Source organism: Urocampus carinirostris, chromosome 13, assembly GCF_059441175.1.
Source record: "Urocampus carinirostris isolate Australia breed hairy pipefish chromosome 13, RoL_Ucar_1.0, whole genome shotgun sequence".
NCBI classification, from domain to species: Eukaryota; Metazoa; Chordata; class Actinopteri; order Syngnathiformes; family Syngnathidae; genus Urocampus; species Urocampus carinirostris.
The window spans coordinates 1941414-1957751 of record NC_142361.1 but is presented as its reverse complement, the minus strand read 5'-3'; the positions used below and the strand labels follow the sequence as shown (position 1 = coordinate 1957751).

At 42.0% G+C, this 16338-nt stretch overlaps 1 protein-coding gene across 1 annotated transcript in view; it reads left to right on the top strand.

The window, feature by feature from the left end:
* The first annotated feature begins 1830 nt into the window (after window positions 1-1830).
* The window catches only part of mrps5 (mitochondrial ribosomal protein S5), a 39685-nt gene continuing 25177 nt past the window's right edge, over window positions 1831-16338 (top strand). The window contains exons 1-5 of the mRNA XM_088351411.1: window positions 1831-1922; window positions 6771-6899; window positions 12393-12518; window positions 12593-12706; window positions 14202-14321. Of these exons, the coding sequence (XP_088207537.1) occupies window positions 1874-1922; window positions 6771-6899; window positions 12393-12518; window positions 12593-12706; window positions 14202-14321 (538 nt within the window). The 5' untranslated portion in view covers window positions 1831-1873. The remainder of the gene's footprint in view (window positions 1923-6770; window positions 6900-12392; window positions 12519-12592; window positions 12707-14201; window positions 14322-16338) is intronic.

The window sequence follows — 16338 nt, the reverse complement described above, 5'->3', positions numbered from 1 at the left end:
ATCAATCACATTACTGTGCATGTTGAGAGATTTGTCAGCTGGGGTTATAATGTTTAAAATTAACTTCTTTTGTGGAGCACCAAAAGATGTGTCTTACCAGTAGCAGTCCTCTCTGAAGACTGCCAACAAACCCCGCCTCCCGGTCACATGTCAGAAGCCAAAACCAAACCCCACCCCATACCAGCAGGTGACACTGTTGGACTCATCCTTGCAGGACACTTACCAAAAACTATACACATATTTCAGCAGGAATTTCAATGAAACAAAAGTTAATATTACACCCGTTACATAGGGGCACCATTTCCTGTGGTGTGTCTTGCGAAAGTATAGCCTGGTGGTGCCCATCCCTCTCCAGGTCAACATATGTTTCTACTAAAACTTCATTTTCTTAAAGGCGAAACTGTGTTTGATTAAGCACCTCATAGTAGTAAAAGAAAAACTTATTTCATTTTCTCTGACTATCTCTCTTTACCTCTTTTCTCTTTCTCCCATTCTCTTTTCTCTTTGTCTTTTCTCTTGCTTTCTAGCTCTCTCTGCCCTCAAAGATCTGATTGACAAACTCAGTGAAACCTTTTGAAATCTAATCTTAAATTAAAACACACTTATATTCTATAGCTTATGAATGACCTATATTTCATGTTGAAGATATCTGTTTATTGTTTGTCGATACCCTTGCAACATCTATTGCAGGCTGGTCATCCTGGAAGGGGAAATAGCTCATGTGCGGTCCCTTTTTAAGGTTTCTTAATTTCCTCATGCTGAGGTTTTGAGTTTTTCCTTGCTTGAGGATTCAGATAGTCTGTAAAGCCCTTTGAGAACTATTGTGATTAAGGGCTATACAAATAAACATGACTTGACTAAAAAAATGTTGATGAATAGTAAGCCAAAATATATATGTAAACCATCATATAAACATGAATTATTTTGAATATTTTCGGTCGAAAAATATGTATTCATTTTACGTGTCATGAGGCTTACCTAGAGGGGGCAGACATTATTGTCAGCCATCTTGCTGCTAAGCGTACCCCAAAAAAAAAAAAGCTTGTGAAAGGCTGCGCAATTAAATTGGAAAAAGAATGATGCGGCCTGTTTATTTTGAGTCTCCGTAGTTTGTATTTTTCGTATCATTCTGAAGCACATATTTTGAGTTGCATTTATTAATTACACATTCACACTATAGGGACATCTTGTGGTCACCCTTTAAAATAATTCAAACAATTATCATAATTCTGAGACATTGTTTTTTCTCAATAAAGAATTAAATTATGATTAAGTTACTGTCGAGTTACAAAATAGTACGGTAATATGAAAATTGAATATAGTGAATAAAACGATAAACTGTATTTTTTAAACCGGCACTTAACTTTCGGGTTTTGAGGAACCCCTCAGAAAGCCAACATTACAGCCAGTAATATTTATGTATTTCTGTATTCATGTTTTTATGGATTTTGTTTTTATTTGTTTGTTTTTCATTGTCAATGTCAACTTTTTTTGTCAAATATGCTTTATGCATAACATACAGCACAAATGAAATTACTTCCTCTCACCCCGCGTAAAAACATTAAATAAATAACAACTACGATTAAAAAAGTGCGCGGATAAAAATGTGTACGTTTTACAATAAAAAGTGTGCAACGTACAAATCATAAGTATGTCTTGTGTGATTGTTTGTTAGTTTATCCCCATTATATCAACACTTACCATAATTCATAATTTAGTTGTGTGAGATAAATATTAAAATATCGTAATAAATTACGATTATCAAAATGAAAATTCAAGTAAGTTCATAAAATAAGCAGGCATTGACAACTTTTAAACAGGCGAATCAGAGCCACCTTCCCTCCGCCCTAAGTGGACCTGTCAGAAATCCAGCATGGCGGTGGCCGTACGCGTTTGTAGTGCCCTCCGCGGCGTAGTTGGGGGTAAAGTATTTCTCGTACATGTTATTTTGGAATTCTTGCAGATCATTTTTCTTATTTATTTTATGATTGCGTTTTGGGTTCGCAGATATGACGGCTGGTTTTTGATAATCTCAAATACTGTATTTTAAATCAGCATACCAGTCAACCTCAGCCAATTGCTTCCGTTGTAAATGATCGCAATCCCCCCTGTTGAGCGATAATAAACCTATCAAACACCACCCAGCACCTATATACTCACAGTTGCACCGAAAATGTAGAATTCCACGGCGATATTAACAATTTCCGATGACGTTATCGATTGCTACCCGTGACCGAGAAGATTCAGATTTTAACCTAAATGGGCATGACGAAATCGGTCTGACAAAAATACTATCGATAATTATTTTATGCCCGTTCAAAAATTGTTTTACGACGTACCCAATTTGAAATGTTCCCAAAAATATGGGTAAACGTATAAATTGAATGGTATGAATCAGTCTGGACTTGCAACTTAACTGTCTTCTGTCTGGATCCACATTATTCTCCTCGTCATTAATCTCAAATGATAAGGAAGCTTTTCACACTGCTACTTGTTATAGATTATTATGTGATTCATACTGCATGTAATACCGTGTTTTAATCCTCTGATTGCATGATTTGATTACTGTGAAAAGTGTTTGGACTGTCAAAGGGACAGGATTTAGATCGGCTCTGGATTTTTCCTTTCAGCCCAGTTTTTCCTTCTGTTTTGTCCATAGTTTATCAAAGTTGTTGATTTTGAATTCATTGTAACATCCGGTTTGAACAAATGTATTGATGCTAATAACATAAAACAAACGGTGTGAGGTTTGAACAACCCCTCTTGACAATCTCAACAGCAATCAAGCACATTCACAATATTATATTTCAATATGACGTTTAACAGCAAACACAATGTGAGGTTTGAACAACCATCTTAACAGCCAAGCATATTCACAATTCCGTCATGTTCGGCAACACGACGTTTTAACATTTTTTCTGACATTTTTAACATCTTTGTTAGTGTCTTTTTTTGGTATGAACAAATGTATTGACACTAATAGGAGCAAACAAACAATGTGAGGTTTGAACAACCCTTCTCGAAAATCTTAATAGCAATCAAGCATATTCACAATTTCGTTATATAACATCTTTGTTAGTGTCAATAGATCCGTCCAGGCCAAAGTCGATTGTTTTTTGGTCTGAACAAATCCACCGACACCAACAGCAGCAAAACAAACACGACAATCTCAATAACAAACAAGCATATTCACAATTTTGTTATATCTGACTATATGACGTGACAATATGATGATTTAACATTTTTTCCTGACATTTTCAACATCAATTAAACAATTTCAGAGTTATTATCTTTTAACAATAGTTAACCAACGTGTAAAGGGCAATACTATTGTGCAAGGGCATAGCTCTGCCATCCCACACTCCCAAGCAGCATCCTCCAGTCCTCTGTGTGGGTCCTCTCCCTTCTTACTTCTACTTTCCACAACCCGGCCGTTGCTGCTGCTGCTAGATCGCTTCAAGTCGTCTAAAGATGATCTTTAGGAACGACATGGAACGCTTCGGTCGTGCTACGAGTTCCGCGAATTCGGATCCAACTGCCCATCGTTGACGGTCCGCGATGAAGGCGGGGCAATCGACCCATAGGTGTTCGGCCGATTCCTCACTCTCCCCACAAAGTCGACAGATGTCGGTGGCCGACTTGCGGAGGAGGAATTGCCAGCGTCGGAGCAGCGGATGGTGGCCGCTCCGAAAGCGGATGAGGTCTGTGCGTTCAGCTTTGGGCAGGGATTGTTCCTCTGTTAGGTTTTGTAGCACATTCAGGAATGAGCGGAGGCGAGGATGGCTGGGAGCAGTAGGTATGTAGCTATGTGTTATGAGAGCCCTCGTAGTGTGTTGGTCCAGCGGGTGGTTCGGTTGTGGGAGGCTGGAGCCTAGGGAGGCCTCTGCATCGGCTCGTTCATTGCCAGGCAGTCCGCAATGTCCTGGGATCCACAATAGCTGTATTCTTTTCCTCTGGGAGAGGGTCGCAATTAGATGCTGTGGATCGTAGATGTCTGCATCTGTCGAATGCGGGTTGCCTAATGCCTCAAGTAGTGAGCGCGAGTCACTGGCGACGGTAGCAGACGTCCAGGGGCGATCTGTAAGTTCGGTCAACCATTTTATGGCTGCATGCAGGGCCGTCCTCTCGGCTTGGAACGAGCTAGCCCATTTACCAGTCGGTGAGTGCCATCGTCTGATGAGTTCATTCTCTGCAGTATATACCACTATTCCTGCTCCACCATTTTTTTAGCCCTCCACAGCTGAACCATCAGTGTAGATGATTAAGTCTGATGTGGGTAAGTCTTTAAAGGCTTGGTTGGCTTTCGTAAGTTGCTGTTCCAGTGGATCCGATTTCTGGGTGTTGGTGAAACGGACCTCTAGTGGTTGGAACTGTAGCCAAGGCGGGGCTCGTCTAGTGGTGTTTAGCATCGGTGAGATTTGTAGGCGTTGCAGTTCGGGGATGACTTTTGATCGCCAATCTCCACGTTGTAGTCTCTGGTGTACTTTAGTTTCCAGTAGGTGTCGTCTTGGGTCTGAGTCAGGCAGGGCTTGCCATTTCTCTGCCATGAGCGTGCTAAGTTGGTCGAAACGGTATTTTATTGGGGGTACTTTGGCTTCATATCGGACGATGTCTGCAGGGGTCGAGTATAGTTGTCTTGTGATTGCCCTGACGGCATGTAATTGGGCAGCTTCCAGTTTATCTAAGCCTGACTGTGCCAACCATGGTGTCCAGGCTGGGGCGGCATATTCTGCTATGCTACGGACTAGCGCGAGGTATAGTGTGCGTAGGTCTTCGGGATACCAGCCCCAGGAGCTTCCACCTACCATTCGGAGGAGGTTTGATTTTCGTCTCATATTAAGTGTGACTTTTTGGGCGTGTGCCCCGAATGTGAGGCGTTGATCATACTGAACTCCCAGGAAAACTGCTTCCTTTGATGTCGGGATAGGAAGGCCATCGATGCGAATGTCAGGCTGCCAGTTTGTTTCGGCTGAGTCCAGAGTGAACAGTACCGATTGGCATTTGGCTGTATTAAGATGCAGTAGGGCGCTTTTGCTCCAGGTGACTACCTTCTCCACTTCCCCTTGAACCCTTTGTACTACTTCTTCTTTGCGACGGCCCAGACAGGCAATAGCCAGGTCGTCTGCGTAGGCGCTGACTAATGTGTTGGTGTCGAAGCGGCCTAGTAGGTCGTCGATGTAGATGACGAAGAGGAGCGGTGATAGGACTGAACCTTGTGGTAGGCCTTCTTTGAAGCAGCGAGTGCGGCCGGTGGCTCCGTTAAGTCTGACCTTTGCAATACGATTTGTCAGCCAGGTAGAGACCCACTCGATGAAACGCCAGGGAAGGCCGAGGCGCAGCATCTTGTGTGTCAATTGTGTTCGGTTGACTGTGTCGTACGCCTTTGAGAAATCAAACAGTGTTAGGATAGTCCTCTCTCGGGCTTTCGATTGCATACCGTCGCTGATGAATTGTGACAGTCGTAGACATTGGTCTGTGGTGCATCGACCTTTACGGAAGCCTGCTTGCCATGGACTCAAAAGTTCTTGGTCTTCGAGCGTCCAGCTGAGGCGGTTTACAATCATGCGCTCCGTTAGTTTAGATAGAGAGGAGGTGAGGGCGATTGGTCGGTATGAGGACACATCTTTGGGGTCTTTACCCTTTTTAAGGAAGGGTACGATAGTTGCTCTTCGCCACGACTGTGGACACCAGCTCTCTATCCAACTATAATTGATGATGTTGAGGAGGACGGGCATGATTTCATTAGGTATGTGTCGGAGATGATCGGGGGCCACTTTGTCTGGTCCCCCTGCTTTGCTTGCCTTTATCATTTTGATAGCCGATTGTAGCTCCGGGAGTGTAAAGGGTACTTCCGAAGCCTGCCTAGGTGTTCTTCGTAGGGCATTTAATTGTCTGCGGACCTGCTTTTTCATCACCCTTATTTTTCTGTCCGTTGCTGCCGGGACCCCCACAGTGTAGCTCCGGTTCCCCCCTCCGGGTGGGTGCAGACAATTCTTCTTTAAGGCTGCGTCCTAGGCCCGCCGCTCGCAGATTGTATGGTATCTGCAGCCATTTGGAGCACAGCCACGGGGGGGATCTGCCTGCACCTCCATACGAGCAGGTTTCTGGAGGTCCAGATGGCGTCCTTGATGGCGGCGAGAGTGAGCCAGTCCCTGGCAAAGTCATTTCGTGACCTCCTCGACCGACTCACCCCGTAAAGCACGTACTGTGCGTCAGGGACCTCCCCTGCTGGCAAGTCCGGGAATTTTCCTAGTTGGTCGGCCATTGTCCACAAGTCCTCGGCAGCGCTGCACTCACAAAAAAGGTGCCCCACCGACTCCTGGGCGCCACAGCCAGGTCGAGGTCATGTCGAAGTCGCTGACATTCCTCGGTGGTGCATTACGGCTCTGACTGGGAGAACCTCATGAGCCACCATCCATGACAAGTCTCATAGTCTGTTTGGGAGGGCAGGATGATTCACGTTGCTCCAAACCGTTGTAGGTTTGCCAAATGCAAGCCCCCGCACAGGACTCACTGTTGCTCGCTCTTGCACAATAGCAATAAGGGCCCTGTGGTTTTGTAAAGTGTGACATTCTTGTGTTTCTAAGTCAAACTTCTTTAAAAAATCCCGAATAAAGAGATGTGTTGATGGCAAGCTAAATGAAACTGGAATCAAACGATTGTTTGGTTCAAGCTTAACATTGTCTCTGACGGTTTGTGGGAAAAATGCAAATGTAAAAATAAAGTTGCACACGTGCACTTATGTTCGTATAATGTCTGCTTTTCTCCAGGTTTGGTTCCCTTCCGGCCTGTAGGGGGCGTCTTCCATGGATCTCAGCTACTCGGCCGGGCAATACCCGCTCTTCATGGACCTGAAAGGTTCAGGCAGCCAAGCAGACATGGCAGCTTCTTCAACAAGCGTAAGGTCAAAAGTCCTGTTTTACTCTATGATGAATAAAGCTGCAACGGATGACTACTGATCTATTCCTGTCAACTGCACCCAAAAACTCCCCTTATTAATGATTGCAATTCCCCCTATTAAGTGATAATAAACCTTAAAGACATAACCATGCACTTTTTTTCTCACTGACAGACGGATTATGTATAGTGAAACAAAAATAATTTATGAAAATAGTTAAGTTTGTTAACTCAATAAACAACACAAAAATTCTTTCAGAACATTTCATACAAAAAAAACGCCCTATTTAGAACCAAATAGGCACAGTACTCGGTTAGTGGAGACATCCATAAATAAACCATTGTCCCATTGTTTAGCCATTGGAAACTATGTCATGAATTAAAATCAAGTAAACAATTTGTTTTATCCCTGTAAACCATGAACAGACTCACTAGCAGCAAAATAACAGTAAATAAAAAATGTATTATGTGCATTTTGTTAAGTACATTCAGTGATCACTTGCCAAGTTTGTAACAAAAGCCCTAATGATGAGTCCCCAAGTTCACTGTGCAGTAGAGGTAAGATTGGGCCTAAAAAAAAATGCTGCCCGACCCGGCCCGCGGGTATATAAGCCCGAAACCGGCCGAACCGGACTGAAAGCTTGGTTTGAGGGGCCGAGCCTGGAGTAATCCCAGGTCCTAAACACGGTCCTTACCTAACACCTCCACATCTTTGAGATAGGAGGAGGTTACAGAGCGTTCTTTTAAAATGTCATTCCTGATTAGTCTAATCTTTTTATTAAAAAATTCCATAATGTCATTAGCAGAATAAGTAGAACTATTTGGGTTAAGTTGTTGTCTGGTAAGTTTCGCCATTGTGTCTAACAAAAATTTCAGATTATTCTTATGTTTAACAATAATCTTAGAGAAAATCGATTTTTTTAGCTGAGGCAAGAGCTACTTTATATTTCAGCAAGCTGTTACACCAGGCCAGTCGGAGGACCTCCAGCCTTGTAGTGCGCCATTTTCGTTCAAGTTTTTTGCAACTTTGTTTGAGTGACCTCGTTTCTTCAGTAAACCAAGGTGTATGCTTCTTAGGTCGAAATCTATGCCTTAGGGGCCCCACAGAACCAAGAACATTAACCAAAGCAGTATTAAAGTGGTTTGTAAGTGAGTCAACAAACCCAGTGTACAAAGAGAAGACTGCAGTTACCGTTTAAAGCCAATGCCGTGTAGGGCGGATATTTCGACTGCTAAAGCCTAAATTTTCCTTATTACATTAAACAGCACCTCACACTTAACAAGATAGTGATCAGAGATGGCATTAGGATACGGTAACACTGTAACATTTGAGGCTACTACGCCACGGGTCAGAACAAGATCTAGAGTGCTCCCAACTTTATGAGTGGGCACATCAACTATTTGATTGAAGCCAAATGTATCAATCAGTGACTTAAAAGCAATTGCAAGTGAATTTGATGGGGAGTTTATGTGAACATTAAAATCACCAATAATTACAACATTGTCCGCATAAGTTACTAAGTCTGTTAACATTTCTGAAAATTTATCCCAAAAATTTGTGTATGGTCGAGGTGGGCGATACACAACAACTACATAAATTAGTGTCGACATTAAGGACCTCATAACAAGTGCTTCAAATGTTTTCGTGCGAACTCACAAAGTTCCCCCAAAGTTAGGGGGAGAAGCCTCATTTAACACTACAAACTCATTTGGTTTTGACCAGGTCTCACAAAGGCCAATAAGGTTAAGATTGTGTTCATTAATAAGGTCATTGACAAGTAAAGCTTTGGAGGCTAGTGATCTAATATTCAGAAGGCCAAGCTTCAGCACTATGGACTGAGCTGAACCCTTTCCAGAGTTTTGAACCTTAATGGCAACCTCAGTGGTAACCTCCACAGGATTATACTGCCAGTCCCGGGTCTTGTGCCTTGCATGACGGCAGATGCGGCCCGAATTCCATACCACAGGAATATTGTTGACAGGTGGAGTAGCAGGATGACTAGTGGTAGAAAAATATTGTTATTTCTTCTCCCTCCTCACCTAACAAGGGAGAATCAGAGGTAAGAAGCACAGAAGAAGATGCTATAGAAGAGTAGAGATAAGGGTGTGTGGTGCAGGCAATGGAACACTATACTACAAAAACTATGTGAATTGCATAAATCTAGCATATCACTAGTTAGGTCTAGCATTACAGACTCCAGTGCTATATTTTGTATGTTTAAGGTTCGTATAAGTAACCTGTTTTGTTTTGGACTTAAAATTTAACATTTCATAAAATAATGTGCTCGATAAAGATAAATAAAGTTAAGTATCACTGACTTTTGGAAGATAAGCATCAAGAGGTCTTCCTCCGTGTTAGAGATTGGCCGAAAAAAAACGATCCAACCATTTTCTCAACCGAATCAAGCTTTCTTATTCCACTTTTGTTTCAAAAGAAACGGCTCGCCTCTTCTATACACTCTACACCAGGGGTCAGCAACCTTTTTGGTTTGGAGTGCCACTCTCAAATTTCCGTGTAAATCAGTGTGCCACGCCTAGATTAATGACTCGCTCAACTTTTTTTTATATAACTAACAGAGATGTAATTTTACACCAGTCCAAATATACAACATGAAATACATACATTGAGGAAAGCACGGCGGTCGAGTGGTTAGCGCATCCACGGCACAGTTCTAAAGTCATGGGATCAAATCCAGCTACCAGCCTTCCCGTGTGGAGTTGCATGTTCTCCCTATGCTTGCGTGGGTTTCCTCCAGGTACCCCGGTAACCACATTCCCAAAAATATGCATGTCAGGTTTATTTTGAAATCGAACCTGTGTGGAGTTAGCTTGTTCTCCCCGTACTGGTGTGGGTTTCCTCCGGGCTCTCTGGTTTACTCCCACATTCTAAAAACATGCATGTCAGGTTAATTGGCTGGTCCAAATTGTACCTCGGTGTGAATGAATGAATGAATGAGTGAGTAAATTGTCTGTCTTTGTGTGCCCTGCGACTGGCTGGCAACTGGTTCAGGGTGTCCCCTGCGCACTGCCGGAAAATAGTTGGGATGGGCTCCAGCACCCCCGCGAGCCTACTGAGGATAAGCGGTGAAGATATTGGATGGATGGATGGATGGATTGAAATCGTATAACCGACCAATTTATCCTTCACTATTCTTGTTCATCAATAAACTAAAAAATGAATGTGAGCAACATGTGGAAAGGCCTGTAGACATCCATGGCTTCAACTTTTTACCACAAGAATCTACCATTCTTCATTAACAATGAATTACAATCAATAAACAAGTAAGATGGACAGCTACCATACCATTCATCAATGAAATCTTATTGCAGAAGAAATCAAAATTTGAAACAACAACAACAGCAGCAAGGCAATACGTGCAACAGAAATAACCACTGAACAGCATCACGCGCGTACGTACGCACCCACACACGTGCGCTTCTTTAATATATTCGCCATCAGTAAATGGTTTTCAGTGCTTTGCCATTCAGTGAGCAATGTGATAACTTGTGTTTTTAGCAGTGAAAAAGGTTTTCAGGGTTTGCTTGCCGTACCTGGACACAGCGCATGTTAATGTCTCCTCGTCAGACTCATCCTTGAATTCATGTTTCGTCTCGTAATGACGTTTAGCACTTGGCGTGCGAGGTACAACGCTCTCGAGGCAGCGGCAGTAGCTCAGGAGGTAGAGCGCTCGTCTTGGGATCAAGGGATCCCAGTTCGAATCCCGGCTCGTCCGTGTTACATGTCGAAGTGTCCTTGGGTAAGACGCTGAACCCCTAATACCCCCAATAAGCAGGTTAGCGCCTTACATGGCTGCAAGGCCGCTATTGGGAAATGTGGAGCACATTGTAAAGCTCTTTGGAAAGTCATTGACTTGAAAAGCGCTATATAAATGCGGATCATTTCATTTAATGCACAAATGGCACGGTCATTTTTGGGGGAAAAAACCCCAGTCATCCGTCCAAGCTGGTTGGAAAGGCCAATTTTTTTTTCCGCTGGAGGAGTTGTCATTATTCATTCTTTTATCGCACGCCGATGTTTCTGTGGCTGGGTTAAAACACGGATCCCTCTTCTGCGAGGCGCCGCGCAGGCACACACGAAGCAGAGGAGGAGGGGCGCTACAGTAAAGCCCCTAAACAACACGCCGCGCAACTGAAAATGTCTAACTATTTAGGTAAAAACTTGCATTCTTTAAAATCGTCATTATTTTTATTATTTTGCTGTGCGCTCGCTTGCCACTGGTTAACCCCTCGCGCGCCACTGCTGGAACGCGTGTCATAGGTTGCCGACCCCTGCTCTACACCAACCATATTGAATGGAATAACGAGATATTAAACAATAAAAATTTCAAAGTTCTTAGCGCGCTGGAGATAGTATAGACATTGTATAGACAGTATAGAATGTTTACACACGAACTAGAAAGAGGAAGCGGATTTTTTTTCTTCTGGGTGAATGCTGGGTGACTTCTCACAACGCCACACGACAGAAAGAAGCACTACAGTAGCGTCCTGTAATCAGAAAAAGCTGCACACAATACAAAATCTAACTTACAGCAACGTCCGGATATTTTTCGACTTACCGAAAAAGGTGTTCGTATCTACCATTTTTCGTCAGTCGAACGGTCGTAAGTAGAGGAGCGTATGTACTGTTTCTTCAGAAAAATATTGCTCAAGTAGAAGTAAAAATCAGTCACTTATGATTAAGTGCATGCTGTGCAGATAATCCGTGATGGGGGAAAAAGTTAGTGAGAGAAGCCTGGCCCGTCCTGACTTAATGATGCCCTGTGCAGTGTTACAAAAATGTTCTAGGGCTGAAACTAACGATTATTTTAACAATTGATGAATCAGTCCATTAATTTTTCGATGAATCCGAATTTTAGAAGCCCTTTTTAATTGCATCCTTAAAAAAATAGGGCGCGAATACAAGAGAATATTCTACAAGATAAAACAATATTAAGTGGAGAATATACGAGCTATGGACTATTATCTCAAAAACAAAGCCACAGAAGTTAAACGTTGTGGATTTAATTAAAATTAAGTTAATTGGGGAATACAGTTATTACTTGAGGTCGTTTTGGTTATGCTGATTATTTTTTAAATGAATACTGTATTTCTGTTCTTTCAATCAATTTGAGATGTGTTTTTTTTCTTTAATTATTATTTGTAGTGGAGCTTGTAATTTGTGTATGATGGTGGGTTCTGATGTCAGACCAGTTGAAAACCACTTATCTGTGTGCATCAAAATAAAAGTCATGGAGCTCCCTGTGCCAGACCAAACTGCCCACCAAAGAGGAACTTCAATGCTCTTTCATTTGCTTTGAATTACCGTGCTAAGTAAAAATAAATCCGCGCTACACAACAAATCCATGATTAATCTGATTGCCAAAGCTTTTAATAATCAATTTTAATTGATTGTATCGATTAAATGTTGCAGACCTAAAAAAATTTCATAAATCCATTGGCTGAATAAATGCCTGCCATATCTGCATTCTACTCAGTGACAGCTGAAGAGCTCTGGAGAGGCGTGTTGGCCGAGTCGGGGGCCGGTGGCAGAAAGGGCAGAGGAAAGAGAACCAAGAACAAGCTGAGACGGGACCTGAACCGTGGCCAGACTATAGGCGAAGGTGAGGAATTAATATTTGACCTCTGAATTGTTTAAAAGGGTTCTTCAAAAAACTTCTTTTACTTGATTGCATAGGTCAAGGAGGCTTCATGTGGCCGGGCCTGAATGCGCCAATGTTAAAAGACGGCACAGTGCAGAGTATGAGCCGCAGAGGCCAAGCTGAACAGGTAGAAGTGCAAGCGGAACTAGGTAAGCGCAACAAAAAACAGATACAGCTTGCAATGTTTTTTACATGCACACAAGCCACACACAATTATGTTCTTGATATAAGAAATAATTAATGTGGGTGTTGTTGTTATTTTATGTGGTTTCCACCCTTAAAGGATACTCAAATTCTAAAACATACACATTTTGGAAAAATAGTACATCAATATATTTATATATTTTATTGGTATATACTAATTATCTTCCAAGATAAGGCATTTGAAGACTCATCTTTGACTTCCTGAGCTGTGATGTCATGTGAAGAACACCAACACCCTAGCAAGCCAGTCACCATGTTTGTTTACATGTTAATTAGTAGAAAAGGTTTTGAGTGTTAAATACAACGTTTTAGTAGTTTTTGTGGGGAATACCTAGGCGTTGTGTTGCGAGTGATTGCAGCACTGATACAGCAAATGGCAGACAGACAAAATGGGTCGAACTGGCAAAAATGACACAGAGAGCTAACTGGGGCAAAACCAGCCAGGACACAGCAGGTAAGCCGGCTGCAAAAAAGGCTAATCGGGACAGATCGTTAGAAAAACGGGAGGCTGGCTTACCAAAAGTGTATAGTAAGCAGCCAGGATAACCAGGAGCCAACAACAACAGAACGGCCACGGCAACAAACGCCAACCCATCTGTAAATATACCATATGATAACGGCAGGCTAGCCAGCTAGTTGACTGATAACGGGGCTAACCTGGACCAAACAAAATGAAATGATCTGAAATGATCTGCATTTATATAGCGCTTTTCAAGTCAATGACTTCCCAAAGCGCTTTACATTGTGCTTCACATTTCCCAATAGCAGCCGTGATCTGTGCAGCCATGTAAGGCGCTAACCTGCTTATTGGGGCTTCAATGTCTTACCCAAGGACACTTCGACATGTAACACGGACAAGCCGGGATTCGAACTGGGATCCCTTAATCTTAAGACAATCGCTCTACCTCCTGAGCTACTGCCGCCCCGATAAAAAAATAGGGCGCGAATACAAGAGAATATTCTACAATATAAAGCAATATAAAGTGGAGACTGTAAGTCTTAGCCTAGGCGCTAACAAGGAGCTATCTGGACAATATTATATTAAGAACAAGACACGCTTCAAAAACACAATCATCTACCTAAAAGGAGGCGAAGGCAAAAACAACACGCTGTTCACAACGGCAGGTGAACTTACCCCACGCAGCTTTTGATGATCAAACAACCCTACTCGGACAAAACAGTCCCCCAGTGAAACGGTAACCAATGTTCCAATTTCTCCATTGCAAAAATGAGTGCTATGCAATCGCTGTTTACTACAACTGCCGTCTGTTTTTATTTACTGGGAGTCGGTGTTGTCATCCGGTGACGTCACAGCTCAACGGGATGTGACCCAAATCGGTCAACTTTGAGACGAAATTGCAACATATCTGCATCATTGTGTGATGGAACACGACACATTCTGCCCTAAAATAATTGTTTTTAAAAATTGGCCTTTAACAGTGCGTCAGCGTGATGAGTGGGAGAGGAGGAGAAAAATGAAGGTGAAGCGGGAGCGAGGCTGGACTGGAAGTTCCTGGGGCGGCATTAGTCTGGGCCCCCCTGATCCTGGGCCAAATGGAGGTAATGGTCATTTTTTTTGTGGGGGGGAGTTCTCCATTAGTACAGACGCTGTCCTACCTACGGACGATTGTTCGTAAGTTGAATTTGTTCGTAGGTTGCTTCAGTGCTATATTTTGTATGTTTAAGGTTTTTATAAGCAACCTGTATTGTTTTGTACTAAAAAAATAAACATTTCATAAAATAGTATGCTCTATAAAGATAAATAAAGTTTATCTTAACTAACTTTTGGAAGATGGGCTTCAAGAGGTCCTCCGTGGTAGGGAGTGGACGAAAAAAAAAGCCATCCAATCATTTTCTCAACCGCATCAAAGTTCTCTTATTCCACTTTCATTTCAAAAGAAACTGCTCGCCTCTCCCTTGCACTTTACACCAGTGGTTCTCAAAGTGGGCGGTACCACCCCCCTAGTGGAAAGATCTGAGTGGGTGGTGAGGAAGGGGCGGTAGGGGAGCAACAGTCTGAAGTCAGAAGTTTGAACGTTTGACGATTTCTACACAACTTGTTGCTGCACGATTAACCGAGATCGAATCGACATCGCAATGTGACGTAGTGCGGTTTTGAAACCGCAAAGCACTGTGGTTTTTTTCATGGTCTTGTAGTGAGTGATGGAGTTTTGGCCAACCACAATTGTTACTGTTCGAGTTTTAAAAGCGCCGACCAATCAGAGGCAAGTTTTAATAATGGCAAAAGCCAATAAAGGCGATTCAAAGTTTGCAATCACCACACTATGCCACACCCACCATGTGATCTCATTGAGTGTCATGGCGGACTCTGTAAACATGGATTTTTTTTTTAATTAATGCAAGTTAATAAGTGAAATGTTATAATAAAAGTAATGGTTGTAGCAGTAGTGTTAATAAGTTAGCGGGAATGGTGGGTTTGAATTAATACTTGAATATATTTCTTGTACTGATGAACATGCTGCAGTAAATGGTAAATTTTATATTACACTAATTGCAGACATGTCATGTTCACAGCCTTAAAAGTAAGTGGATTATTTTTAGTCTGCAATGTTAACCTTTTATAGTGTGCACAATTTATTTGTGTTGTTGTTTACTTTGTTTGGTGTGGGTTACTTAAAGATTTTAATTTTATCTTGTGCAAATGTTCTTGTTTTTTTGTTTGTTTTTTTTTAAGAGTTCATCATTTCCTTTTTTCAAATGTTTTATGTGTGATGTTGACTTTGTTTGGTTATGAAGTGCTATCTCGTGCAATTTATAGGTGGGTATGTACTTCTATCGATTGAGGAATTAAAAAGCTAAAATTAGTCAACAGAAAGCAACCCTAAAGAAGCTCGCCAGAATATAGTGCTGTTTTCTCTAGGTTTAGCATTTCAATATGGTTGAGTATTAACAAAAAGAAAACGAGCATAGAAAATGTCATTAAGGAATTCACTTGGGAGCCAAGGGGGCGCTAGCCTGCAAAAGTTTGGGAACCATTGCTTTACACCAACCATATTGAATGGATGCCCGAGATTTTAAACAATAAAGATGCCAAAGATATCTTAGTGTGAACTAGGAAGTGGAGGCCGGGTGACCTCTCACAGTGCCACCACACACCGGTAGGGGCACTACAGTACGGTCCTGTACCCGGAAAAAGGGGCTCACAATACAAAAATGTCTGGATATTTTTCGTCATCCCGAAAAAAATGTTTGTATCTAATTTTTTTTTCGTGAGTTAAATTGTTGCAAGTAGGGGAGCGTCTGTAAAGACATGAATCCATAAGTAAGTATCTTTCAATTTTTTATGGAAAGGCAAATAAATAATAAATTAAAATCAAGTTCACATTTTGTATCCCTGTAAACCAAGAAGAGGCTCATTAGCAGCAGTAGAACAGTAAATTTAACAAAATAACCTAAATAACTTTAGGGATTCTCAACAATAATGGTTTAAATAACTGACGTTTTCAATGTTTTAATAACTAGCGTTTGTACTTTGGACATGTGCATTTAATTTCAAATACGTTTGTTAGGCACAGTCTGCTGAGACAAGTCAGACTCTCCGATGTGCTCCTTGAAC